Below are 26,125 nucleotides of genomic sequence, written 5' to 3'. Positions count from 1 at the left end.
AGCCAATGGATCTCCCTGCGTGGTCCCCTCCTTAGATAATAAGGTATCACCACCAATAAAGAGATTACTCTCAATACGGTATAAATTAATCAGAACCCGACCAAGGGAAGGACAAAGATGAAGCACATTCCTCAATGCCATACCTCTGTTCAATGAATTGAAAGCATTAGTCGCATCAACCAATAGAAAGCCCTCAGCACCATCAGAATCATATACTTCACGAACAGCATGGGCCACAGCCTCACAAGCAGAACTAATACCAGCACACAATTGAGAGCAACCAGTCACCTCCATGATATCAGATTTAATCACATTAAGAATAGACTTACCGATGACACGCCTAATGACCTCTCCAATTCCAATCGGGCGTACTCCCGGCTTCTTGTCCAAAGCTATGAGTCGAGAAGACACCAGAGCAGACACACTCCGTGGATCCACATATTCACAACAAAGCTTCCGGGCCACCATAGCAATGGAATCACACAAATCATCAGAGTCCTTTGAGAAAGAAGTACATGCTTTCCTCCATTGGGATACGTCCATACCTGAAGGCCCAGCTGCTCCATCCATCCTCAGTAACATGGACCGAACCAGAACGCCATCAATATGATGGAACTGAATAAAATGAGGCTCGTGATTAGGGGGAGGAGTTGATGGTAACAGAGAATGAGAAGGATAGAGTGGAGCTGGATCAGGGTGCTTCTCAATTAGTTTATCCCTAACAGTAACAGTTGGTTCAGATTCGCAAACAGGTACATCCAGTGAGAGGGGTTTCCCCACTGACCCTGACTCACTCAAGAGGCGTAAAGCCGCCTTGACTTTACCTTGAAACATCAATTTGGAGAAAGAGTCAGCAAGTTCACCCCCTCTCTTAGATGACCCACCACGGAAGTTCTTCTGAATAGTCTCGCCTTCCTTCAACAGCAGTTTAAAGCAGCCATCATGCCATAGTGCCAACCTGCGCTCAAAGGCCTCTACATGGTCCTTTGCCTTTGAGCGACGGGAAGGTAGCCTTGGGTATTTTTCAGATTTTGGCAATTTTCTTAAAATGATCGTAACTCAAAAAATTTAAGTCTGAATCAGCTCAAACTTTGTACACACCTAAAGGACATCAATATGTATCAGAAAATGTAATGAAAATCAGGAGTGATTTTTTGGCCATTTTTTGGAAAAAAAGCATAGGCTATAGCCTTGGATATTTTTCAGATTTTGGCAATTTTCTTAAAATGGTCGTAACTCAAAAAATTTAAGTCGGAATCAACTCAAACTTTGTACACAGCTTAAGGACATCAATATGTATCAGAAAATGTAATAAAAATTGGGAGTGATTTTTTGGCCATTTTTCAGAAAAAAGCATGGGCTATAGCCTTGGGTATTTTTCAGATTTTGGCAATTTTCTTAAAATGGCCGTAAACAACTTTAGAAATTTATAAAAAATTGAAATTTGATTGAAGTCAGCTCAAAGTTGATACACAACATGAGGACATGTATATGTATCAGAAAAAATTATAAAAATAGAGAATTTTATCCTAGTCATTTTTGACAAAATTGGGCCAAAGACCCAAGGCCTTTGTTCTTTGGGCAAATTTCATCAAAAATGACTAGGAGAGAATTTTCTTTTTAAATAATTTTTTGATACATATACATGTTTTTATGTTGTGTATCAACTTTGAGCTGATTCCAATCAATTTGGATTTTTTAGGATTTTTTGAAATGACTCAAAAAGCCATGGCATATTATTGTACATGTACATTGTAGAGCTTGTCAGCTCATGAAGCATGCCATGCTAGCCTTATTCATTTAAAGCACTCCTGCTATAGGAGCTATACTTGATGGCTGTTATTGTGTATTTTAGATCACCTAGTACTCTGTCTTACCTAACAATGGAGCTACATCTTTTGTCTGAACTGGTTGACTCCATTTTACTGTGTGAGTCAAATCACTTTGACAGCAAAGTAAGCAAAAATTTTATTGTTACGTTTTAGTTATTTTTTAGTTATTAGTTTGTTAAAATTATGTGTAGAGGACTTGTTTTATTTTTGCTATTTCCTCATACAGTTACTTTTAAACTTGTTGGAATTTTTGTCAGCACTCATCACTCGTTTGTGTACTATAAAAAAGTAAAAACTTTAATGATTATCATTACTTATTTCTCTATCTTAGTCAGTCTCATTCATTAATTAATGTCTTTCAAGTTTTATATAAAATATTAAGCAAGTCCTCTCTATCACTGGAAATTTTTAAAGAAGTAAACCCGTTGACTATAATAATGAGGATAATATCAAAGCTCTATATCTGTTAGGTTGTTCTAGGTTTAAAATTAATCACTATATCCATATCTACTTGGGAAATGGAACATTTTGAGGCATTTTTAAAGTAAGCAACAGTTGAAGTTGCTTCTGTATATCAATACAAGACTAATATTTGAGTGATATTATATCAATACTTCTTATAGAGTTTTAGTGGAATTAAAAGCTGGTCAGGAGTTCAACGTTAAATATTCACGGGAATATGAAGAATCACTTGCAAGTAAGGGTTTCCTCAACAATGTTTAATGTGGAGCAAAGCAATAGAATATAAAATTTTTGTTATATTCTACATATATTTTGTTTATGTATGAGCTTTATTTTGTAGTCCTTATCAAGACTTGGAGTTACTTGAGTCATCAAAAAACATAACTATTTTTTAATGATACCAAAATTAAAAATATAAACACATTTTATAAATGGTACAAAATTTTATTTATTTTACGATGTCAAGAAAATAATGAATGCCATGACTTTTGATAAAAGAGTGTACAGTAAAGTGTGAGTGTGTGGATAATAGAAAATAATAATAATAAAACAATAAAAAATCAATGATTGATACATATTCAGTTTTTACTGCGATGAAATACTATCGTTAATGACTCCATTTTTGTCGCTATCTGACGTCGTAAGTGGATTATCCAAATGACTGATTTGATGTGGAGCTAAAGGAGACAAAGGAGAGCGAATGGAGTCAGGAGCATCACACGTACTGAACTGAAACGGGTTATCTAAACTAACACAGTTAACAGAGTCAGTGTCATGACCAAAATGAGGGCCTGAAGTGCTTGGGAAAAGTTCGCTAACTTTTTTCAGCTCTATTGGAGGCACAGGGAACACAATATCATCCAGAGCCTTTCCTAGTGACAGCTCTATAGTCCTTTCTGTGATGGGCCCTGACTCATCACTTTCAACGGTTCCTTCACGTCTTAACGTAGACTTTGAGAATGAAGACGATTTAGTGCTACGTCTACGAATAACTGAGGAGTTCGTCACTGAAGAGGGTGGTTCGAATCTCTTGACGCCAGTGATTCTAAAAATCCACCTCTGCCACTCTTTCCTCACTTCGGCTGATCTAAGACAGTGCATGATGAAGATGAACAGTCCCTGGAATGACGTCAACAATATGAAAATGACCGAGAATATGTTTCGAATTGTTGCCGACGTGAAAATAGTTGCAGATACAAAAAGACCGAAACCCCAGCCGAGGCCGAAAAGGATAGAGAGAGTGATTGCTATCAAGAGTTGCTGCTTAAAGGACATTCCAGTTTCATCGGAATAAGACTCTGCAAACTTCTTGCGACATTTTTTCCTGAGCAGCTGAGCCATTATCATCGTAAACATGGCCCAATTGAATAAGTAGATGAGAATAAACGGGGCCACTGTCCCAATGTAGAATGGGATGTACTCAGCACGACAGCTACAGAAATAATAAAAAAAGATGGTTTTAAAATTGATTGAGCATTTTTGAAGTACAATAAATTACATATGTACAAAATATCAGTATTACCATCTATCTGGAAATTTTTATACCATGATTTTAATTTTACTAGATTAGAATTTTACAAAAATTAGATCACTTGTACAATTATGTGCCACATTCAATAATACATGACACAGTCTTATTTAGTAAAAATTAAATCACAGCTTAATATTAAAAACACAAAAATTTCTACCACACATATTACTGTATTTATATTACTAAAGTTTAATGGCACATACAACAACTGTGAACATGATTAATAAAGGCCTTATATAAGATAGGATTGCCACTTACAAATTATCGTTCATATAATACTTGTAGCCAGGAGCAAAACAAAATAGAACCACAAAGACAGGAGTGACCCAAGTGAATAGAGCAGCCTTCAAGACATAGCGTGATATTCCTTTGCCAAGAACAATGACCAGTTTCACATAGAGATTAAGAGCCTCGGTAGCCATCGCACAAAATGATACTAGCAAGAAGTACTGGAGTAGAATGGAGGCTATGGCACAGAGTGGATCAATTGAAGTGCTGTGGAGAGATAGGATGAAGCTTAAGTAAAGCCCAACCAGTGCCAAACAAAAATTGAGTAGGAGTTGACCGTGATCAGATCTCCTTAATTTCCTATAATAAAGAATAATATAAATAATAAAATATTGTAGACTTGATGCAATAGTTAAATAATTCATTGAAATCTACTCTATACATGATTTGCATAATAGAAGTTACTGGGCAGTTTTATAGGAGAATATTTGGCTTAAAATATTTTTAGATAGCCATAATTGTCAATTACAATATTAATTATTAAATCCAATATTAATTATTAAATCCAATTTTAATTGGAATCAGCTCACATAGAACATGTATAATGAATCATAAAATAATAAGAATAGCAGGAGCTTTCCTGACCTTGATTTAAGATAAGTGATTATTGTTATGCCTAAACAAAACAAAGAGACTATGTTCCCTATGTATGACAAAGCATTAAGAGCCTTCCCAATATCTGTATCAACAGGCTCTGAACTAGGCTCTGGTGAAACATCCTAGAGAAAAGAGAGAGAGAGAGAGATGACATGAAAGACAAAGGAAAGTTGATAATTTTGATGTTAAATCATGTCCTTACCAAGAGAGCAGCAAAGTTAGTTAAATGGTCGCACAAGCACACAATAAACTCATTACTATCATTGACTAAATGACAACCATGATTGGACCAATCAAGTGTTGATTCTAAGATAAAAGTATGACATAAAAATACAGTGCTAGTTTGCAATCGCTGCAGCAGTATTCATGATAATAATAAAAAATGCTTACCACTCCAATAAGAGCATGTGAAATGATTAATCAACCCACTTTGCTTTGGAGGCTGGAAAAATTTAAAAAAAAACAATAAAAAGAATCACATTTGCAAAACATACTTTCTCAAATCTTATTACTACAGGAGAGCTCAGATTCCTGACTGATACTCCAGTCCCATTATGAACTAGTGTAGCTGAAATGACTGAAGTGCCTACATTGCTTTTCCCAGCTTCCTCCACAAACAATGAAGTACTTCTATGATATATGCTTGACACTGCAACCCCTCCATCTTCTAATTCTCCAGCTTCCTCAAGAAGACTAGGTGGAACACTGATTGAAGCAGCATTAACACCTCCTGTAGCTTGTCTTTGCCGCTGGGTTCCTTCTTTGTTACCGATTTCAAAAGTTTCTCCTTGGAAATCACCTTTTTCGACTTTCCGTACTTCAATGGTAAAAGCAGGAAGCTTTGTGAGTACAGAGTCTGTGTCAACCAGTGGGAGATTGTTAGTGACTATCTCTAGGTTTTGAAGCAATCTACATCAATATAGAGTAAAAAGAGATTGAGAGAAATGTAATGGAAAAAACAGACAATATTTTAAAATTTGATACATTTAAAGTGTACATGTAATTTTGATAAAAATATATATGGCTGCCACTGCATTGCTCTGTGTGTTCCTTCTATTCACAAGAATAATTTAAAATGTACCTTGAGGGGGCACTTGACTGGATTTGAGCCATACGTAAAGTGTCACTGTCGAGCATGGCAATACTACTGGTGACTGAAAACATGTCTTTACTAGCCTGAGAGAGAGAAAGTGAGAAAGAAAGAAAGAAAAAGAGAGTGGTATAAATAAAGAGAATGATAAAAATTAAAATTAAGCACAGAGAAGAGGAAATGACAGAAGAAAGAAGTGAAGAAGATGAGACTGTCTCTATGTGTTAAAATGTCCCATACTCACATTTGTTTGTCCAATGACTCCATCTTGAGCTGAGAGCAGTACAGAAGATAAAACTGATATTTCTCTCGGGTCAAAATCATCAATGTTCTCTGAAGTAAGTCTTTTCACTAGATCTTTAGGCGGTAGCTATAACACATGGAGAAAAATAAAAATGACAAATTTCCGGTAGACTTTCATATACATACATGTCAATTCAAGTTGATGTAAAATAAGAATGTGTATTTTAATCAAAAACTCACTTCAGCTAGTTTACAAATCCTTCTTGCTCTATCAGTGAAATTACAAGGACTGAAATGGCCCATTCCCCACTCTCTCCCATCAGTAAAATTCCCTCCACAATATCGCCTGGCGTACAGTGTACCATTCCCCAGGCTGACCCCTCCACAGGGACACCACACTACAGCCTCTTCTCCTATATTTGTCTCAGGCCATGTTAGTGATATAGCTAATGAAGGATCTGTTACTGATGGAATCAGGATAGTTTCTGAGGAACAACCATCTAAGAGTAAGAACAGAGAATAGATATAATTAATACCATAAAAGATAAAAAAAGATATAAAATACATAAATAATATTATATATAATACATGTAGATTTTATCATGTACATGTAAGTGAAAAAGTGAATAGATCTATGTATACATAATAAAAATAAGCTGGAAGAATAAAAGTGAGAAGGAGAGAGAAAGATTCATTAATAGCTCACCGAATCTGTCAAAAATCCCATCAACTTTGAAGCCAATGTTAAGCTTTTTCAATTGATCCCTCACTTTAATGAGAAGCTCCAAGCTTCCTCTCTCTTTAGTAATGATAGTCAAAAGCACTGGGACAGTGTGATCTGATGAACTACAATATTTGAATCATATTAACACAAGACTAAACTGTACATACTGTATAACGCTTTATTTTGGCAATTCTGCTGTAAAATTGTAATTGGCGGTTTTTAATTTGGCGATTTTTGTGTACACGTGCATTACTGAGCATGCGCATTTAATGATTGGTGATTCTGCTTGCAAACCGCCAATTGCCAAAATAAAACTCCGCCAAATTAAAGCATTATACGGTATTACTATTTCCAAAACAAGAAAGGAGTATACCGTATGGCGAGAAATTTTTGAGGGAATTAAATTTGGCAAATTTGGCATTTTGATAGCTGATAGCCATTTGTCAAAATAAAAATCCACCATTTTGAGCCATTATGCGCATGATCAATGGAACATGGCCACAAATTTGCCAAATTAAAATTCAAGATGCAATTACCGAAATTTAGCCATTCACCAAATTTAACTCCTCCCAAAATTTTCTGCTATATAGTAGCCAGAAATACAAAATATACACAAAATTAGTAGTCTGAAAAATTTACAAAACTCCCAATTATATTGTACATATATTAGCTTACTTGTACTGACTGCTTGCTAGCAGTTCTATGAAGAATAATTCATTGCCTCCTGCTAGTATTTTGCCAGCAACAATCTCATTCACTTCATCCACAAATTCTTGTAATATTCTTCTTGATTCGTCTGGTGTGGCAGTAGCAAGTGAATCCCTTTTTGATTCAGGGACATACAGAGAAGCTGTATACTGAACAATACCTAGAGAAAAGGTACAAAAACTACAAATTAATACATGTACTGTATAACTTAATTTTTTTAAATAATTTTTTTCTGGTTAAATTTCAAAAATTTGCAATTTTATAACTTTTAAAATACATATAAATTTATGTTGTGCAAAAAGTTTGAGCTGATTCTGATCAAATTTTAAAGGCTCCATATGTTATATTGCTTGTCAGCTCATGAAACAAGCTTTTTAGCTCTTTTAGCATTATTTATAAAAAACCTAGCTCCCTCCCTCCTCTTCCTCTCCCTCCTTCTCTTACCATTAATATTAACAACCACAGGGCCTGTCCTATTTGTAGTCTGTATGGTCCCATTTGGCATTTCACTCACTGCCTGGCACTGATAAAACCCACGATCAGGCAAACTCAGCTCACGAATCACAAAACTATACTCATCAAGGTTTTGATCAGATATCTCACGTCCGTCTTTGAACCAGGTCACGCGAGGCTGGGGTGTTCCAGACACAGTACAGTTGAGTACTACAGTTCCATAGAGGTCCCCTGTAGTGTTAGATGGAGGGACTATGATTCTGGGAGACTCCAATGTCAGAGATTCTATAAGCAATGATAAAATATAGTCATCAATATTTATCATCATTGATAATTTATTATTAACTTTTAACTTATTTTATATTAATTTTACCAATATTAATTACCACATATCATTTCTAAAAATAATAGTAATCGTAATCATAAACATTATTATTATTATTATCATTATTATTATCATTTATTAAAACAGAAAGAGCACCTAGATGTAGGATGAACAAAAATTAATGAAAAATAAAATAAAATAAAATAAAATTAGATTAAATAAGCAGAAATAAAAGTAAAATTGAAGGTAATAATATAATAAAATAAGAGAATGTGAAATATTATTATTATTATTATTATTATTATTATTATTATTACTATTACCTTTTTCACAGTATCTTCCTGAATAATTAGGAGGGCATTGACAGATAGTACCAGTACAGGTTGCACCATTAACACACAGATTGTTCTTACAAAAATCTCGTTCAGGAGCTAACAGGAGAAAATAATAAAATAAGGCACATAAACTTAACCAAAGGGCAAAATATAATTCAAAACATATGTGTAAATGCTCAATATATAAAGGAATCATAATCTAAACTTTCTATAAGAATAATGGTATTACAGTATCAATATGCATTTTAAAACGCAATAGTATTTTGAGTTCAATGTAATACTTATACCGGTAATATCAAATATTCTAGTCAAATTTGAGCAAAAAAATACCATTTTATTAGAATTTATTAAAATTTGCAAAAGTACAAGTTAAAAATTCATCTCAACAACTTACACAAAACATTCAAGTTGAACGGTGGGTCTATTGTCGCAATGTGTCCAATTCCATTAAAAGTTCTACAATAATAAAGACCAATGTCATCAGGATAGTACACATCATTAATAACCAATACACTCTCCAGCCCTCCTATACTAGAGGAGATATTAGTCCTGAATCCAGTCCTTAGCGTATTAGTAACATTAATCCTTCTATTAAGAGCTGGATCTAGGAGGGAGTTGTTCCGGAACCAGTTAAATTTCGATGGCGTTGGGACCCCATCAGCAATACAGGTAAAGCTTATTCGATTTCCTTCTCCCAGGGTGTAATTTAATTGCTGAGAGGAGATAACTGCTGATTCAACTATAAATATAGTAATTAACAAGGAAAGGTAGTTATTTGTTTGATGTACCAATACACACGTATAGCATATGTATACATAATTGTAAACATGTTTACCATGCACACACACACACACTCACACACACTCACACACACCCATACACATCTACAAGTGCAAGACTAACTGATGCATCACAAACTAACATTAGATTAGAAAGATCAAAGATATACTGTAAAAGCATTAAAGACATAACATTATGAAGGGTGATCCCAACATAATCATCTGCTAAATTTGTTTAGTAATCAGTATAATAATCAAGCTTTTATTGCAACAACAAATTTCATAATTGTACATGTATGTGGTATATTCTCATTCCCATACCTGATACATTGAGATGCACAGACCCGGTTCCTATTCCTCCTGCATTACCCACTCTAACAGAGTAAGTTCCATTATCAGAAAGCCTCACGCCTACTATCACCAACCGAATGAAACGAGATCCATTGACTAACAAGTAGTGACTCGATGGAGTAATGGGATGAGATGATTCGATTCCATTATTAAATGAAGTATACGTCCACTGGATAAAGTTAATAGGAGGGAAGACATTGCTATTGATATTAAAGGTGAGAGTAGAGTTATCCAAAGGATTTGATCGCTTGTGAACACCTGCTACATATTTCTTGTCAGGAACAAGCACTGGAGTAACTGAGAGTAAAAGAAAGGAATTTTAACATATGTTCAAAATAATTTTTAAATTTGCCTATTTTACAATGATCTCTCTCCTTCACTCTCACTCTCTCTCTCACTCACTCTCTCCTTCACTCTCACTCTCTCCCTCCCTCCCCCCTCTCTCTCTCTCTTTCTCTCTCCCTCTCTTTCTCTCTCTTTCCCTCTCCCTATCTCCATAAGCGTAATTACTGATTCAACCAAATCAAAAAACAAATTTCGTACATACATTAATTGTAGATAAACACAACCCTCCCATGTTCATCCCGATGTTATTTAATTACATATAATAGCATTACATCCTCCCACACAGTGATTACACATTACCTTGGACAAACAGATCAAAATAAGTCCTCTCATTATAGTCAGGATAATTAGTGACATTGTTTATACCAGTGCAATAATATCTGCCAGCATCACTCTCAGTAACATTCACAAGGCTCAAAGTTGACTCGAGTGTTGTGGTATTTTTAATGACAGTGGTTGCCATTCCATTGTGAGTGGTCCTTATTCCTTCTCTGTCCTCTTTTGTCCACTGGACTACAGGTAAAGGATTACCAGACACAGAGCAAATGAGGAGCACTTGAGATGAAATGTTAACGTAAGTACTGGTTGATGAGACTGGAGATACTGATGGTGGAGCTGAGAGAGAGAGAGAGAGAGGAAGGGAGGGAGGGAGAGAGAGAGAGGGTGAGAGAGGGAGAGAGAGAGAGGGAGAGAGGGAGAGACAGAGAGAGACAGAGAGAAAGAGGGAGACAAGAGAGATAAAGAAAATAAAAATAAATACATTTAATCTCATTAGTAACACAAACTGCCCATTCCAGGAACACAGTACCCATACTCTAAGTGATTTCACTACTATATTATAGTAATTAACATTACACTATTACATTATACATTAGATTATACACTAGAGTGGTTTCTGATTGATGTGGGATGCAGGTATAACTTTAATTGCCAATATAAATTTATCTGCACAGTAAATCCAGGATTAATCTTCAAAGCAGGAGGGATAAGAGAAATAGGAATTTAATTCGAGTGGTCAGATAGGTAATGAGGCATAAAAATACAAATTTCCCGCATTTTCACTCTCCCATCATATGCAGTGTAGAGAGGCTATAATATGAATATGTGAATATGCTATCATTTGTATATGTGAGGTATCTTACTCTAATCTGAAGACTAAGTATGCAAACATTGTAAGATGTAATATGATCCTGTGTTGATGATGATGCATTTTGCAGGAAATGGTGAGTTTATGTAAGACGTATCACAGCTTAAATAATAACAATGTTCCCACACCATGACCATTTACTCTCCGGTACATATACTTTACTGTTGACTCTCTTAATTTTTTATTCTCTCCCTCCCTCCCTCTCCCTCACTCCCCTCCTTCTCTTTCTTCTAACTTACATAATAATGAAACTAGTATCATTTGAGAGCTAACAGTAATGTTTCTTGCTAAGTCATTGTGGCAGATGCAATCATACTGGCCACCATTACCAGCTGTAAGAGGTGAGAAACTCAGGACACTACCAATAACTGAGGGAGCTTCATCAAGTACCACAATAGAAGTGGTTATATTATAGAGTGATTCACTAAGGAATGCTCCATTTTTTCTCCATTGGATTGTTGGTAGAGGGTACCCATTACAAGAGCAATTGAGTAATAGTTGTGCTCCAACAACAGATGTAATGTTATCATTAGGATATGAAGTAAGGACTGGAGGAGCTAAAGTAGAATAATAGGAGATCAACAATAATAAATGTATACAGTTATTCTAATCTCTCACTCTCTATTACTATTATTTTCTCCTCCTCTCTTTTTTGTGCTTCCCTCTCTCCCTCCCTTTCTCTCATCAATAGCTTATCTCCTTTCTCTAGGCAAATTTATACATTGCCAAGTACCGTAAGTTATAGAGTTAAAAATATACATGTACAATTAAATGCCTTTACACATCAAGGCATATATTTGGCCCTTCTCTCTTTCCTGTTTCCCTTCCATGCACTCTCTTCCTTCTTTCTCTCTCTCTTTCTCTCTCTCTCTCTCTCCCTCTCCCCCCCTCTCTCTCTCTCTCCCTCTCTCTCTCTCTCTCTTTCCTCCCTCCCTCCCTCCCTCCCTCCCTCCCTCTCTCTCTCTCTCTCTCTCTCTTACCCTGTACAGAAAGCTCAGTAGCAATAGTATCGCTGCCAAAATCATTAGAGACACTGCAATAATACTGACCGGCATCAATCAACCTCACATCATTAATCAGAAGCCCTCCATCATTAGTTATAATATACTTGGAACTGTTTCCAGTGAATATTTGATCATTGTACCTCCACTCAAGGGAAGGGAGTGGTCGACCTTTGAAATTGCATTGAAGCAAGACAGACTCACCGACCAGTGATGAGGTATTGTGAGAATACTCAGTAATGACTGGAATAACTGAGAGAAAGAGAGAGAGAGAGGAGGGGGAGAGAGAGAGGAGGGAGAGAAAGAGAGAGAGAAAGAGGAGGGAGAGAGAAAGAGTAAAAGAAGGACAAGCGAGGGGACAAGGTGAACAATTCAAAATTAGAACTATCACAAATTATGTCACACATTCCATTCTACTGGACCTAGTAACAATGCTATGCTACCATAAAAGTAACAATATACACTGTGCCAATTATACAAGAATTTTGATTAAAATATAAACATTAATTCTCAGCATGAAAAACAAAGATACATAATACTTGTAAACATACATGCATACATGTACATGTACGTACATACAAATATCTATTACATGTATCTTGCCAAGTGTCTAACACAATTATGCAATACTACAGGACTAATAGCATTAAAAGCCACTAATAGAAGTGGCACACATCAACTGACACACATAAAATTACAAACAGATCTGAATAGTCCTTTACTTACCTGCCACTTGTAATGTAGAAACAACTGATACTCTTTCTACATCTAAAACCAAACCCTGATGTCTAGCAATACAGAAATACTTCCCTTCATCATCCAAAGACACATTACTGATACTCAGCCTGCTAGTAGAAACAGTATCCCTTGATTGATAGCTGAAGGTATAGTGACCAGCCTCCATTGGTAACAGGGTATCATTAATGCTGGAGTTGTGTCCATTTCTCTTCCACCAAGTAATATTAGGAGGAGGGTACCCCATCACTGTACAAGAAAAGTTCACTGCCTGGCCCTTGATAACAACATTATTGTTTGGGCCACTGATTTCTCCTATAGGAACTGATAAAAAAGAAAATGTTATCTTGTTTCTATAAATATTTCTATAAACATGAAAAGTGAGCAAATGTATTAAATGATGTATATCCTTTCCCTCAACAAAAAAACAATGAGCAAATAAGGACTGAAAGGTTATATGAAATAAAGTAGCAGCTAATTTTCCTCTTCGCATGAAGTATAAAGTTCAAATTAGGGACAAAAATTCAAACAACTCCAGACACTAATATTACTACTCACTTTGTACTAGGAGTGTTGTTGTGGAGGAGCCATTACCATGAACATTGGAGACAGCACAACGATAGACTCCTCCATCCTCCAGACTGGCATTCCTAATAACAATAGAGCTTGAGTTACTGTTCTGATGCATTTCGATTCTCCCGTTGAGTTGTGTTGCATTAATCACTTCACTGCCATGATACCACAGCACCATGAAGTTAACCGGTCTGGCTATTATATTGCAAGTCAGCGTGACATTATTATACAATAATACTGACTGTACTGGAACACTTGATACATTAGGAGAAGCTAAAGAAATAAAGAATTGATTAATATTTGATATCAAGAGTATCGTACAAGTACATATGCAATATCTAAACATTTTGGATGCTCTCTTTAGATAATCATTACCATATAGCCAGAAAGCTTTGTGGCAAAAAAACTTTCATGGTTTGGTGGCTCATAGTCTATTTGTGGTTTTTATCAGCGTGGATCATCAGTGAAGCTTCCACCACTCTCATTAACCTGCAAATATTCCGTGGCTTTTAATTTTGTGGTGTCATTCCAAACCACGAAAACCCAAAAAGTTTTTGGCCACAAAATTTTCCAGCTATATGGTATGTACTCTTGTTGATATCCATGTACATGCTGTATTTGAACATATAAAACACACCACAGCCCTTGATCGGTATGTACATGTATGTGTGAACATAGACTGTACATGAGTGAACATGCATGTACATGTACATGAGTAAACATGCATGTACATGTATATATACATGAGCGTGGCTATTTACTATCTCTGGCATAACTAACCTTCAACAAAGATTTCAATTGATGATGAATCATTGCCAGCTTCATTAGTAACCCTGACAGTGTAAATACCAGCATCACTGAATTCCAAGTAGTTAATAGTGAGCCCATACCCAGTCAGAGTGTATTGGCTACTGCTGGTAGTGATTGGAGTGTTACCATGAAGCCACTTAATACCAGTGACAGGTGGGTTGGTTTTAGTAATCGTATAGTGTATAGTAAATGGTAGACCTCTCAACCCAATTGTAGTAGTATTTAATATGCTGATAGTAGGAATAACTAATGGAAAGTAAGAGAGGGTATTACAAGGTTTTCATACATTATTGCCATTCTCAATATAGGATTAAAAAATGACTTTTCTATTGCCATTCTCCTTCTCTCCACTCCGTCTCTCCTCTCTATCCTCTGTCTCCCACCCATTCCTTTCTTTATCTCCCTTCTCCTTACTCCAAATGCTAATATTAAAGTGAGCTTCATCTCTAGCTGTATCTCCTAGCAGTGTGTTACTAGCGCTACACAAGTATCGTCCATCATCACTTTCAGTCACACTAGCAAACTCCAGGACAGACACAACGCTATAAGAGCCATTTGTCAACAAGCTGATGCTGTTGCTAATGGAACCGGAAATATTTCTAGACCCATTCCCAGTCACATAAGACCACTGGATGATAGGGGCAGGGTAGCCGATTGAGGCACAACTCCTCTGTAGGGGTTTACCAACCAGGACTGAGACTGAGACTGGTCTTTGAGTCAACATTGAAGGATCTAAAAATAAAATTAAATATAATAATTATGTCAAGTATGTACATGTATATAGTATGGTTTCTAATATATTATTAATGGCATACAGCACTAGAAATATTTGCGGCCAAAGTGTAATTAGAAAATGCAAAGATTTAGTTCTTCAAAATTTACTCTTTTAAGCGAAGGTGCATTTGCAAAAAGTTTTTTCTAGCTACGCGGTACATGAAATTAAAACAAATTATGTTCTTACCAAAGATATCCAAACTCAACGACTTGCTGGCTTCTCTCCTTGACACCCAATCATGAACACCTTTACACAAGTATACTCCTCTATCTAACACCTCAAGGCTCTCTATTAGCAGGCTGGACTGGTTCTGTGTTTCTGTAGCTGAGTATGTAATAGAGATGCGGCCAGTTTCGTTCAGAGGGAGGCCATCTTTGTACCAGTAGACAGTGGGAGTGGGAAAACTAGACGCATTACATTGAAGAGTAATGGAAGAATGGGCTAATACGTATTTTGGTAGGGTAGTCAGCTCTATAAATGGAGTGTCTGGAAAGATAGACAAAAATAAAAATATAATATTGATAATGAGGCATTTGATTGCTTATTATAAATTACGTAACTAATAATTCATTTCTTATGTAATGTTAATTAGGTGAGATAATCTATAGCTTCCAGGAAAGGATAAATCTCACAAAAGCAAAAATGCTCGCAACACTTATATCATGATTATGATAACAGAACGACACAGCTTACATAAGAGCAGTTCTCACAATAGGAAATAGTAATTCATAAAATAAAATGGAATGCCATTGGCATATTTTAACTGTGAGATTATGCAACAGTGTCATAATGATGATAATAACCTCAGGCAATTAATCTAAACACAAACAGCAACATTTAATCTTTCTTCATTATGCAAAATTTATAACTACAAATAGGATTTGTAAATTATGTGCGCAAATAACTACAAATTAGGCTTACTATATTTAATTATTAAAAAATTAAGGGTAATTGTTAGAAAATTATAAAACTATTTACACACACACACACTAGGCCAATTACAAATAACAGTGAGTGCTACCAAAATTAACACATCATTATAGAGTAGAAAATACAACACCTATTAAGCAAATGACTCACTTTGTATGGTTACAAAAGCTCTTGCAGTATCACTGTTATCAACAATAGAAGCATTACTGTTGGCATAACAGTAATAATAGCAGCCATCCTTGTGATCAACATCAATCAGTTCAATACTAGACACCACTTCATAGACACCTGAGGCAAAGCGACTGTATGCCTCATTTAATGTCCAAATTGATGTGAGATTGGACCCAGTGCATTGTTTGTTCCACGTAATGAGTGGCTTTGGGAGACCAATGGCTGTACATGAGAGAGTGATGTTCTGACCAACTAGAGCACTGATGTTACTAGGGGGAGACGTGATGATCGTGGGAGCTATGACAGACAAAAACAAACAATGGATCATTATATAGTTTGTATACAAAATAACAAGGACAGATGTTAAGTTTAATGGGGAAAAGAAAGAGAGAGATGGGGAGAAAGAGAGAGAGAGGGGGGGGGGAAGAGAGGGATAATGGGCAAATAAAAGAAGAGACTGAATCCAAAAATAGATAAAGACAGGCTCTCTTACATTGAACACTCAAATAAAATGAAAGGTAGGTGATTCCGGCATCGTTTTGAGCTGACACACGATACCTTCCTTCATGAGTAGATGACACATTAAAAAGAGTCAGAGAGAACCTATGGAATACAGTAATGGCCATTATCTTAAAAGGAATTTGATAAATGTTAGCATCTTGTATAGCATACAATGAGAACAATTGTTGTACTGAATATGTAGCCCTGTACAACTTGTACTAAAAGCAAAGGGTTAGAGTAGAAAACATACAAGTACTGAGTGACAGAATATCATTAAAGAGCTTCAATTAAGATTATAAAGCATGTAAATGTATAAAGGCAGGACAATATTAATAATGTGAATGATAGACATTAAAATACCTGTTATCAGAGAAAGAGCAGTTGGTATCACAAATGACTGTCCTTTCAATGCCATCTTTCCACAGGAATCTCCAAATGATATTACTAGGCATGACAGGAGGATTAGAATTAACGTGTACTGAGAGTTTAAAGGAGTTTGATACAGTAGCAACCAATGGAGAGGTAATAAGCTTTAGCCCTGGTTTACCTTTAAAAACAGAGAGAAAAAAAGAAGGGGAAAGAGAGAGAGAGAGAGATAGGGGGAGAGAGAGGGAGAGAAAGAGAATAAAGGAGGAAGTAGCGATTGATCATTTCTACAACTACATACAAACACACTGACTTACCAATAATAATAAGTGTCATTGTCCTAACAATAGAATGTACACTTCCAAAGGCATCGATCCTATTTGAAGCCACACACATATACGTCCCATTGTGATAATATGTTGCACTAGCAATACTTAGACGCCTATTCTTGTATATAAAGGCATTGCCTGCAACACTGCTGTCAATATCATCAATCTCAATTGAAAGCGAAGCATTGCTGACTAGTAACTCTCCACGTGGGCCATACCAGGTAAGACTAGGCCTTGGCTTACCACTAGCAAGTGCAGAAGTAGAGAACGTGCTAGACAAGGGTACATAATTTATACCCTGATGACTAAATGAGAAAAAAGCAAGTTCACCTACAAAAGAAAGATTTCATTAATATTCCTAATTATCGCTATAGAGGGAAAATGTCCCATAAATAATTCTACAAAATTGAATGTCTAGTTGATTCTGTGCCAACTCTTTGATCTCAACTGCCAGTCAATCCATGCATGTACATGTACATGACGCAAACAAACACACATAACGTAACATCTATTATACACAATAGGTATACTGTACATGTAATAATTACAACACAATATGCATGCATATTTACTTGGTTCGATTAGTTCAACTGTTGAAGACCTCGCACTAGAGCCAACAGAATTGACAGCACTGCAGTTATAATGAGCAAAATCATCAGAGCTGATTTTAGAAAAGATTAACGTGCTGATGAGCGTAAAGGAGGACACCAAAGTGATTGAGCTGTTTTTTATATCGTATTGTATGTTGTCTTTGTACCATACGACAGATGGTAGTGGATTACCTTCGGCATAACAACTAATGTTGAATGTACCATTGAAGATAGTAAACACATCCTCACTGAGCATTTTTACAGTCGGTGCAACTATAAAACAGAATAGGGACAGAAAATGTAAGTAATATACTATTTAGTGCTTTATTTTCAAGGAGCAAATCTTGTGTGGATTTTATGAATTAGCAAAGCTTTGCAAAAATAATACTCAATCACCATTAAAGGCAATTAAGGCACTAACATTACAAATCTGCAAATGTATTAATTTGCATAAAAGTTTCATTTTTATGAAGTTATCTCCCTTGAAATTGAAGCACTATACAGTACATAAATAAGAGTACCCTGCCCTGTGGTATTATTACTATTACTACAGATTCTATTTACTAATAATAACTACATTATTCCATCATTAGCCTTTCTCACTTATCATATGGATGGCTCTAAACTAAATAATGGACTGCCAATGTTAATAATAGCCCTATTAAGTACTCTTGGCTCTAGATGCATCAAATTAACAATTAAAGCTGTAAAAAGTTCTTTATTTTAACACACAGATATTCTACTAACCTTTACTTAGCCCATATACTATGTTAGTCCATTGCGATGCAGGAGAATTAATGCAGTCTATATCAGTCACCATTGCTGTACGTGACCAAGGGTATTCCATTGTATTATTGCTATCAATGTGATACCCAACCACAGGGCTCTGGCGCATAGAGTTAAGCGACCCACAGGAGTAGGTGAATATTGAGAAAGTGTAATTACCATCTGTTGCTATGACAACTTGGAATGAGTTAGACTACATTGAGAAGGTAAAAAGAACAAAAATATTACAACATCATTGTTCCTCCCCCTTTCCTCTCTCTCTCTCCTTTTCACCCATTTTCTCCTTCTCTTCCCCAAGTTACATTTTCTCCACAAGACGATTGAGATGACAGGCTGAACGGGCAGACGTCAATCCACTGTGCCGCCAGAACCCATTGAGCAGTGAAGTTTAAAACACCACTTCTGTTCCTTGCAATAAAGTCATTCACTTGATGAGTTACACCAGAGGAGCTGTTGTAAGTGCCATACAACACACGGCCTTGAGTTGGATAAAGCATAATATCGTCCCAAAAAGGAGCAATGACTATTTCATTAATGATTGATAGATAAGGTGGAGGGAGAAGAATGATGTTACTGGACTCGAATACTATAAAACCATCTATTGCAACCTAAAGAAAATTATATATTATTTTTAATGTTCTATAAAGTAGACTATAAATAATTACAATAATTGCTATAAGCACCATTCAGGTGAAAATTGTATCAACTTTGATACAAGGATTTATAACAATGTATGTACACACAAAACCACATTATCCTACCCAAGCGGTAGACACGTTCCTGCTTCCTAGTGGCAGAGGAGAAGGTAGTGGTATAGGCCGGGAGAGACTAGCGTCCCCATCTGTGTTCACAGTAGTCATATTCTCCGCGCCATCCAATGATAGAAAAGGTAAAGAGTTGATGGTTGTCGCACGGGTCCACTGAATAGACCAGCACAAGCCAACTAACAAGCACACGAGTCGTTTGAAAAGGTGCTCCATCTCGTGCTCCTTATGGTTGTATCATAGATACTATGGGTGGTTGTATGATAGTACAGTAAAGAGAATGTCGCGTTAGTACAGTGCCGTCGTCCAGTTTTATATGAAAGGAGTGTCTATGAATTAACTCCATTCTTTAAATTCCTTTGCACGCCACAGGAATTCAACTGAAAAAATGAGCTCAATTTAATCACATTGCTCTTTTTGGTTGCACCATACTCTAATATCTATGTTTGCACATGGTCTTCGAAAAAAAGAACTAAAAAATTGTTAACTAGATGACTTGCCCAAGCAGATTGTAAAACCCAACAAAGAAATAAAATATTAGATCTAGTCAATAGTGGATAATTATGTGAGCAAGCGGTGGGTGAACTAATTGGGTATAGATTACAAAGTATGCATACAAACAAATAAGCGGTATTTTTTGATTAAAGAAAGGAGCACAAATGCACCATATAAAGGTACTGATCCCAATAATATACTGTTACATGATCATCTGGCATTCCAGGACAAGCAAGTGTGTGTTGGTAGCGGGCAACAGCAAGTGCATGGCTATAGCTTCAATTGGCAGCATAATAATTATAAAGTATAAACAATTAACAAAACAACAAAAAAATTTCTAAATAAGACTAGTTTGTGTCTATGCAATTAAAAATTTAGCAAAATAATGAATTGAACTTGTTTATCTAGAATAGTATATAGGTCTATCTAGTCTAGTAAATGTAAAAAGTTAAAAATGCAATCAAAAATTTAAAAAATGAAGGCATGGCAGCCTGGGCTCAATTAATCATTCTCATTACTTTCAAATTTTAAATGCTGTTGAGCTACGGTAAAAGAAACATGTTCACAGACTTGATCCTTCCAACCAAGTGATAAAGAGAGAATGAAGTTAGTGCTATCACTCTTGAAGTGAGCTAGTTCATCGATAAAACTTGATATTCCATGTCCCGTAAACGGATTATGCCCAATGTCAAGGAATTTAAATTTCTTGAAACTGCAACTGCTGTTGGAGTCAGTAGCAGGTTCTTCAGACGAGCCAAACAGCTGCCTGAGCATAGAGCACAAATGAGCACCTCCTTCATCATCAATAAAATTATAACTCAAATTAAGAGCTTCTAGATGATGAGACATTAGCACTGCATCAATAATAGTACGAACACTGCTAGAATCAATGGCACAATTAACTAGCTCTAGTTTAGTAAGAGTAGAGGAAGGGAGTGTTGTGGGTAGGAGGCTGAGGTTCTCTGGAGTGCAGCAACTTTGTTCAATGTGTAGAACTTCAAGAGACAGTGACTTAGGGAAGCATTCAATGACCTTTTCAATGCTACTGGATCCTAACTGGTATAGATACACTTTACCAATACTTGATACTTTGGTTAGAAGCACTGCACACTCATCAGGACTGAGCTTAGAAAAAGTAACATGAAAACATTTAAGTGGTATCATTGCTTCTATCAGGCAGAGCTGTTCACCTTCCTTAAGGAAATTGTTATGGAAAAATAGATTTCCCAGGCTTGAGAATTTTCTAAGTTGTTTTGAAAACTCTATGGCTGCACAAGAATGAAATTCGCAGCTCATTAGACGTAGTGAATCCAAATTCTTAAGAATATGCTCAGGAAAGTGTATCAATTCCATCATTCCTTCATCTCCAATTGGATTAAGAGAAAAACTGATATCCTCTATTTTACATGATGGGTTAGACTCTATAGAGATTAATCCTCTTCGAAATTTCTCGAGATGCTCAAAAGTTATTCCGCGGAGTGTAAAGCTCAATCCCCATTGACAGCTACTAAGTGCTATACACTTGCCGAGAATGAACATGTCTTGAGGTGAGGGTCTAGGCAGTAGGCGACGAACCTTATAAACTTTATCTTTTTCGCTAAATAAACTTGCAATAAGGGAATGGTTTCCAGATTCGTAGAGGCAACGAAATAGGGTCATACTGTACAAGTGGTTATCAACACTTGGGGTGATTGATTGTAGCTCTGTCAAGCCAGATAAAAAGCAAAGCATTGTGGAGAATTTCATAACGTTCTTTAATCTATTAAAGATATCTTCAATTTCATCTTTTGGCATCCGAAAAATGTGGTAAGCTGCAAGAAACTCTTGAATGGTGGGATGGAGAAAGGAATAAGCAATGACATCACCTGTCCCTGGATAAACTTGAACTTCTTTCTGCATCATCCCAAGAGTCTCAATATGACTATCAAGGTAAAATATCAGGTCAGTAGCTCTTTTTCTGAACCCAATATAGGCCATTTCACAAAGAAAGGAGAAATCTTTCTGATATGAATCAGGAAGGTCATTTAAATCAATGCTTACCAGCTGTGCTGGATTTTTACTTTTAATGTGTCGATAGAGTAACATTTTAATCATTGCCTCATACAGTTTAGTTGAAGTTACAATGCCTTTAAATGGCACTTGCTCCTTGTTCATGATGTACTGTTGAAAGATACTGCATATAATAACGAGATGGACAGGGATGTAGAGACAACTTCGCACCTTTGGTGACTCATCTAAATGCTGATTGAGAGTAGCAATACACTCATTATCATTTTCAAAAAATAGCTGAATGTACTCATTGATACTTTTGCCTGTAAACCCTAATACTTCGATATGACGACTAAATGAAATTTCCTGCTTCAAAGAGTGCTTTGCTGATGGACGACTGGTATAAATCAGTGAAGTAAACGGCAGTTCTTCTGAAATCTGAAGAAACACCGAACTTGCCTGTGTAAGATCTTCTGGTAGCTCATCAAACCCTTCAAGTATAACAATGAGACCCTCTCCACTTTTATCAAATATATGCTGAACAGCTTCCTCCTTCCAACTTTGCTCCTTCAAGAAACAACCCAAGAGATCTTTTACTGTTTTACAATTTTGTATAAACTTATCTCTCAGACGAAGTAATAATAAAAGAGGATATTTTTTCAATGCTTCTCCCTTGATCCAACGACTGCATATCTCAAACGCAAGCATTGACTTTCCTATCCCAGGGGCGCCCTCAATCAAGACAGCTTCTCCATACTCAATTCTGCACAGCTCCTCAAGTGAAAATGGCTCTTTATGAAGAAAAATATCATCAGCAGTTCCACGTATAGTAGATTTCGAGAAAGAATCAGAGCAGCTTTTCTTGTTCACAACGGCTAGGTCAACGTAAACTTTAGATGGGGTGGTCGTAAAAGACCACTTTGGGTCAGGCTTCTCTTTTTTGTAGAGGGCCTTTAAATGACGAGAATATTGCTTCACTGGAAGTATCAAATCATCACTATTAGTAGTATCATCTATAACAAAGAGATTTGAGTATTTCAGTTATACAAAGCAAGTATAATGTACACATAAGATCAAAACAAGAAACACAAATAATTCTATGTACAACATAATTATAATTGAAGATTAATTACCAGAAAATTTGAAAGAAAATTCTTTATTTGCAGCCAATGAAGGTAATTTTGCAGTCTTTATTGATCGAATAGGAATAAAAATTGCAACAAGAGAAGCTACAAGTAAATAGTAAAACATAATAAACTAAATTAGATACATGCATCAAAAGCATTACCTTCAGCCTTTATCTTGTCAAAAAGTTTATCAAAATTTTTAAAATCTCGAATGAGAAAAACAAATTTTGCAAATGCACGAATAGGATTTCTAGCTTGACTGATGAAGGTAGAGACATGGCCCATCATTGCTTTGCTTTTAATATTAAAATTTGACAGTTGCTGAATGACATCTTGCTCTGTTGACCCAATTAGAAAATTATCTGCTAGCAGCTCCAGCATACTGTCACAAAGGTTGGCATCTTTTCGAAGAACATCAACCATCTGATCAGAGTATCTATCAAAGATCTTCCAGGCTTTATTGCTGGGGTTCTTCTCACATATTCTGACCCTCTTCTGAGTATCAACAGGATCACTTGCTGAACGTCTGTAGTAACTACGACTTGGATTAATGGCTGGAGGAGGATGAGACAACTGTGATTTAAACCTCGGTGCACCTGTATAAAGGAAATACATGTAGTTACAAATATCTTGACTGTCCACAAAAATTTAATCATCAAATTCCCAATGCTCATTGACAATACTATAACATAATCCTATTGGATTTATAAAGCCAAAGGGGTCTATATTATCAACTAAGTACTCCTCACTCATGGGTTACATAAAAAAGACGGCACTGGAAGAGGCGTGGCACACTCTCGTAGTTTTAGTTAGAACATAGCTTAGGTTTAAAATTAGGGTTAGTTCTTTTAATTTTATCTGTACTCTAATACCGTAGAGCGGGAAATTTTGGAGGGAATTAAATTTGGCAAATTTGGCATTTTGATAGCCATTCGCCAAAATAAAAATCCACCATTTTGAGCCATTATACAGCACGTGGCCACAAATTCGCCAAATTAAAAACCGCCAATCACCAAAATTCACCAAAATCTAGCCCCTCCAAATTAACCTGCTATATGGTATCTATGGTTTAGTACTGTTCTAATATAGCCACACCCCTTCTGCAGTGCATCGTCTTTACTGATTCTACTAACTTAATTTAGTACTTGATTTCTGGTGCTTGTCCCGATAGTACTGACACAACTTCTCAGCAGCTTCTTTGTTTTCGATTTCAATAAGAACTTTCAATAATAAGAGGTACGTTGCACCTGATCCTTTTCTTTCTTGCCATTTCCAGAACAAAGCAATGACTCTATCTTGGTCTGAGTCATTGTCTTTTTTTATGGCTGTAATATCTGACTTAGACAGGCCAAGATGAATACCCAAGAAATAGTCAAAATTAAGTCCAAGACTAAGAAAAACAGTATCATCAGTAGCTTTATCGAGATCAAGTTCATTCAGTGAGAATTCTTTGAGAATATTTCTTACAGGATCCCTTAAAGAGCTTCCACTTGTCCCTTGATTTGATGCCATTGTCTCTTGATTTGATGCCATTGTCTCTTGATTTGATGCCATTGTCTCCTGCCAATTTGTGACAATCAGTCTATCAGAATTTATAATTTTAATGTGAAATTAATGATGATCCATCCTTCAGGCACACCCATTTTGATATCATGGCGTCCGATGAAGAAGCAGTAGCTTTGAGAATCTTCCAAGCTTCCATCTTGTCGTAGACTAACCAATAAGGGAGGACAGAGAGTGAAAGAGAGGCTCGGGGCTTCTTTATTGGGTCCGCTTATCGCGTTAGTACAGCACGGTGCTGTTGTCTATTATTGACTATTAACATAGATACAGATAGATCTCAATTCATTGTTTGGGTTGACTAGAATCTTACTTGCCCATGCAGATTGTAAAACCCAACAAAGAAATGAACTAGGATTATTATGTGAGCAAGTGCATTAAAGGAAGAAGTATCTAATGATCTCAATAATACACTATTAGATCATAGATATTAGATATCTATGATTAGATCTACATGATCATCTGCTATTCCAGGACAAGCGTGTGTAGGTAAGCAACAGCAAGTGCATGGCTATAGCTTTAATTGGCAGCATAATAATTATGAAGCATTAACAAAACAACAAAAATTTCTAAAAAAATAACACTAGTTCATATGTATGCAATTAAAAATTTAGCTAGTTAAACTTTTGATATAGCCGGATCTATCTACTCTAGTAAAAAGTTAAAATTGCAATCAAAAATTTAGGCAATGCAGGCTCAATCGTCCTCATTACTTTCAAATTTTAAAAGCTGCTCAACTTTTGTAAAAGAAACATGTTTACAAACTAAATCCTTCCAACCAAGTGATAAAGAGAGAGTGAAGTTAATGCTATCACTTTTAAAGTGAGCTAGTTCATCGATAAAACTTGATATTCCATGTCCCGTAAATGGATTATGCCCAATGTCAAGGAAATTAAAACTGTGACTGCTGTCGTGGTCACTACCAGGTTCTTCAGATGACCCAAAAACCTGCTTGAGCATAGAGCATAGACGAGCACCTCCTTCATCGTCAATATAATTATCCCTCAAATTAAGAGCTTCTAGATGGCGAGACATTAGCACTGCATCAATAACAGTACGAACACTGCTAGAATCAATGGCACAATTAACTAGCTCTAGTGTAATGAGAGTAGAGGAAGGGAGTGTTGTGGGTAGGAGGCTGAGGTTCTCTGGAGTGCAATGACTTTGTTCAATGTGTAGTACTTCGAGAGACAATGAGTTAGGTAAGCATTCAATGACCTTTTCAATGCTACTGGATCCCAACTGGTATATGTCAACTTCAGTAATACTAGATACCTTGGTTAGAAGCACTGCACACTCATCAGGACTGAGGTTAGAAAAAGTAACATAGCAACACCGAAGTGGTATCATGGCTTCTATGAGGCAGAGCTGATCACCTTCACTTAAGTAAATTGTTATGGAAAAATAATGTTT

General features: G+C 36.1%; 4 protein-coding genes across 5 annotated transcripts in view; 1 reads left to right on the top strand and 3 right to left on the bottom strand.

Moving 5' to 3' along the window:
• LOC100640507 (serine/threonine-protein kinase 36-like) overlaps window positions 1-2,888 on the top strand; it is an 8,024-nt gene extending 5,136 nt beyond the window's left edge. The window contains exons 13-18 of the mRNA XM_020000795.1: window positions 1,856-1,955; window positions 2,059-2,120; window positions 2,164-2,248; window positions 2,303-2,376; window positions 2,456-2,529; window positions 2,635-2,888. Coding sequence (XP_019856354.1) covers window positions 1,856-1,955; window positions 2,059-2,120; window positions 2,164-2,248; window positions 2,303-2,376; window positions 2,456-2,529; window positions 2,635-2,678 — 439 coding nt within the window. The 3' untranslated portion in view covers window positions 2,679-2,888. The remainder of the gene's footprint in view (window positions 1-1,855; window positions 1,956-2,058; window positions 2,121-2,163; window positions 2,249-2,302; window positions 2,377-2,455; window positions 2,530-2,634) is intronic.
• On the bottom strand, window positions 2,765-20,002 carry LOC105313988 (hemicentin-1-like). Its single transcript, XM_020000791.1, has 31 exons — window positions 19,539-20,002; window positions 19,080-19,385; window positions 18,739-18,970; window positions 17,974-18,264; window positions 17,390-17,731; window positions 17,067-17,253; window positions 16,699-16,808; window positions 16,185-16,502; window positions 15,291-15,590; window positions 14,744-15,061; window positions 14,300-14,575; window positions 13,505-13,792; window positions 12,938-13,270; window positions 12,191-12,463; window positions 11,450-11,767; window positions 10,364-10,678; window positions 9,689-10,015; window positions 8,983-9,327; window positions 8,577-8,684; window positions 7,920-8,213; window positions 7,443-7,635; window positions 6,750-6,889; window positions 6,284-6,543; window positions 6,045-6,170; window positions 5,792-5,886; window positions 5,205-5,619; window positions 5,101-5,152; window positions 4,913-5,016; window positions 4,699-4,832; window positions 4,084-4,413; window positions 2,765-3,726 (listed from the first exon to the last, which is right to left on the bottom strand). The coding sequence occupies exons 1-31, from the start codon at window positions 19,755-19,757 to the stop codon at window positions 2,880-2,882; spliced, it is 8,196 nt and encodes a 2,731-aa protein (XP_019856350.1). The 5' UTR covers window positions 19,758-20,002; the 3' UTR covers window positions 2,765-2,879.
• A 224-nt stretch (window positions 20,003-20,226) lies between these two features.
• Window positions 20,227-25,302, bottom strand: LOC109584893 (NACHT, LRR and PYD domains-containing protein 3-like). Of its 2 annotated transcripts, none has more exons than XM_020000793.1 (4): window positions 24,286-25,302; window positions 23,314-23,748; window positions 23,159-23,254; window positions 20,227-23,038 (listed from the first exon to the last, which is right to left on the bottom strand). In XM_020000793.1, the coding sequence occupies exons 1-4, from the start codon at window positions 24,704-24,706 to the stop codon at window positions 20,538-20,540; spliced, it is 3,453 nt and encodes a 1,150-aa protein (XP_019856352.1). In that variant the 5' UTR covers window positions 24,707-25,302; the 3' UTR covers window positions 20,227-20,537. The 2 variants fall into 2 exon arrangements, with proteins under 2 accessions (XP_019856352.1, XP_019856353.1); XM_020000794.1 differs by having other exon boundaries at window positions 24,298-25,302.
• Window positions 25,303-25,408: 106 nt separating this feature from the next.
• The window catches only part of LOC109584889 (uncharacterized), a 4,244-nt gene continuing 3,527 nt past the window's right edge, over window positions 25,409-26,125 (bottom strand). The window contains exon 5 of the mRNA XM_020000787.1: window positions 25,409-26,093. Within this exon, the coding sequence (XP_019856346.1) occupies window positions 25,409-26,093 (685 nt within the window). The remainder of the gene's footprint in view (window positions 26,094-26,125) is intronic.

The sequence above is a fragment of the Amphimedon queenslandica genome, unplaced genomic scaffold, assembly GCF_000090795.2.
Source record: "Amphimedon queenslandica unplaced genomic scaffold, v1.1 AMPQUscaffold_13153, whole genome shotgun sequence".
NCBI lineage: Eukaryota > Metazoa > Porifera > Demospongiae > Haplosclerida > Niphatidae > Amphimedon > Amphimedon queenslandica.
This window is presented reverse-complemented; position numbering and strand designations above follow the sequence as displayed.

Coding starts and splice junctions, on each gene's coding strand:
- LOC109584893 (XM_020000793.1), bottom strand. CDS start 24,706: ATGGCATCAAATCAAGAGACAATGGCATCAAATCAAGAGACAATGGCA. Junction 23,749..24,285: donor GAAATCAAGTACTAAATTAA/GTTAGTAGAATC, acceptor TCCTTTATACAG/GTGCACCGAGGTTTAAATCA. Junction 23,039..23,158: donor ATTTTCTTTCAAATTTTCTG/GTAATTAATCTT, acceptor TCTTTGTTATAG/ATGATACTACTAATAGTGAT.
- LOC105313988 (XM_020000791.1), bottom strand. CDS start 19,757: ATGGAGCACCTTTTCAAACGACTCGTGTGCTTGTTAGTTGGCTTGTGC. Junction 7,636..7,919: donor TGTGGTTGTTAATATTAATG/GTAAGAGAAGGA, acceptor CCTTTTCTCTAG/GTATTGTTCAGTATACAGCT. Junction 4,414..4,698: donor ATCACTTATCTTAAATCAAG/GTCAGGAAAGCT, acceptor TCTTTATTATAG/GAAATTAAGGAGATCTGATC.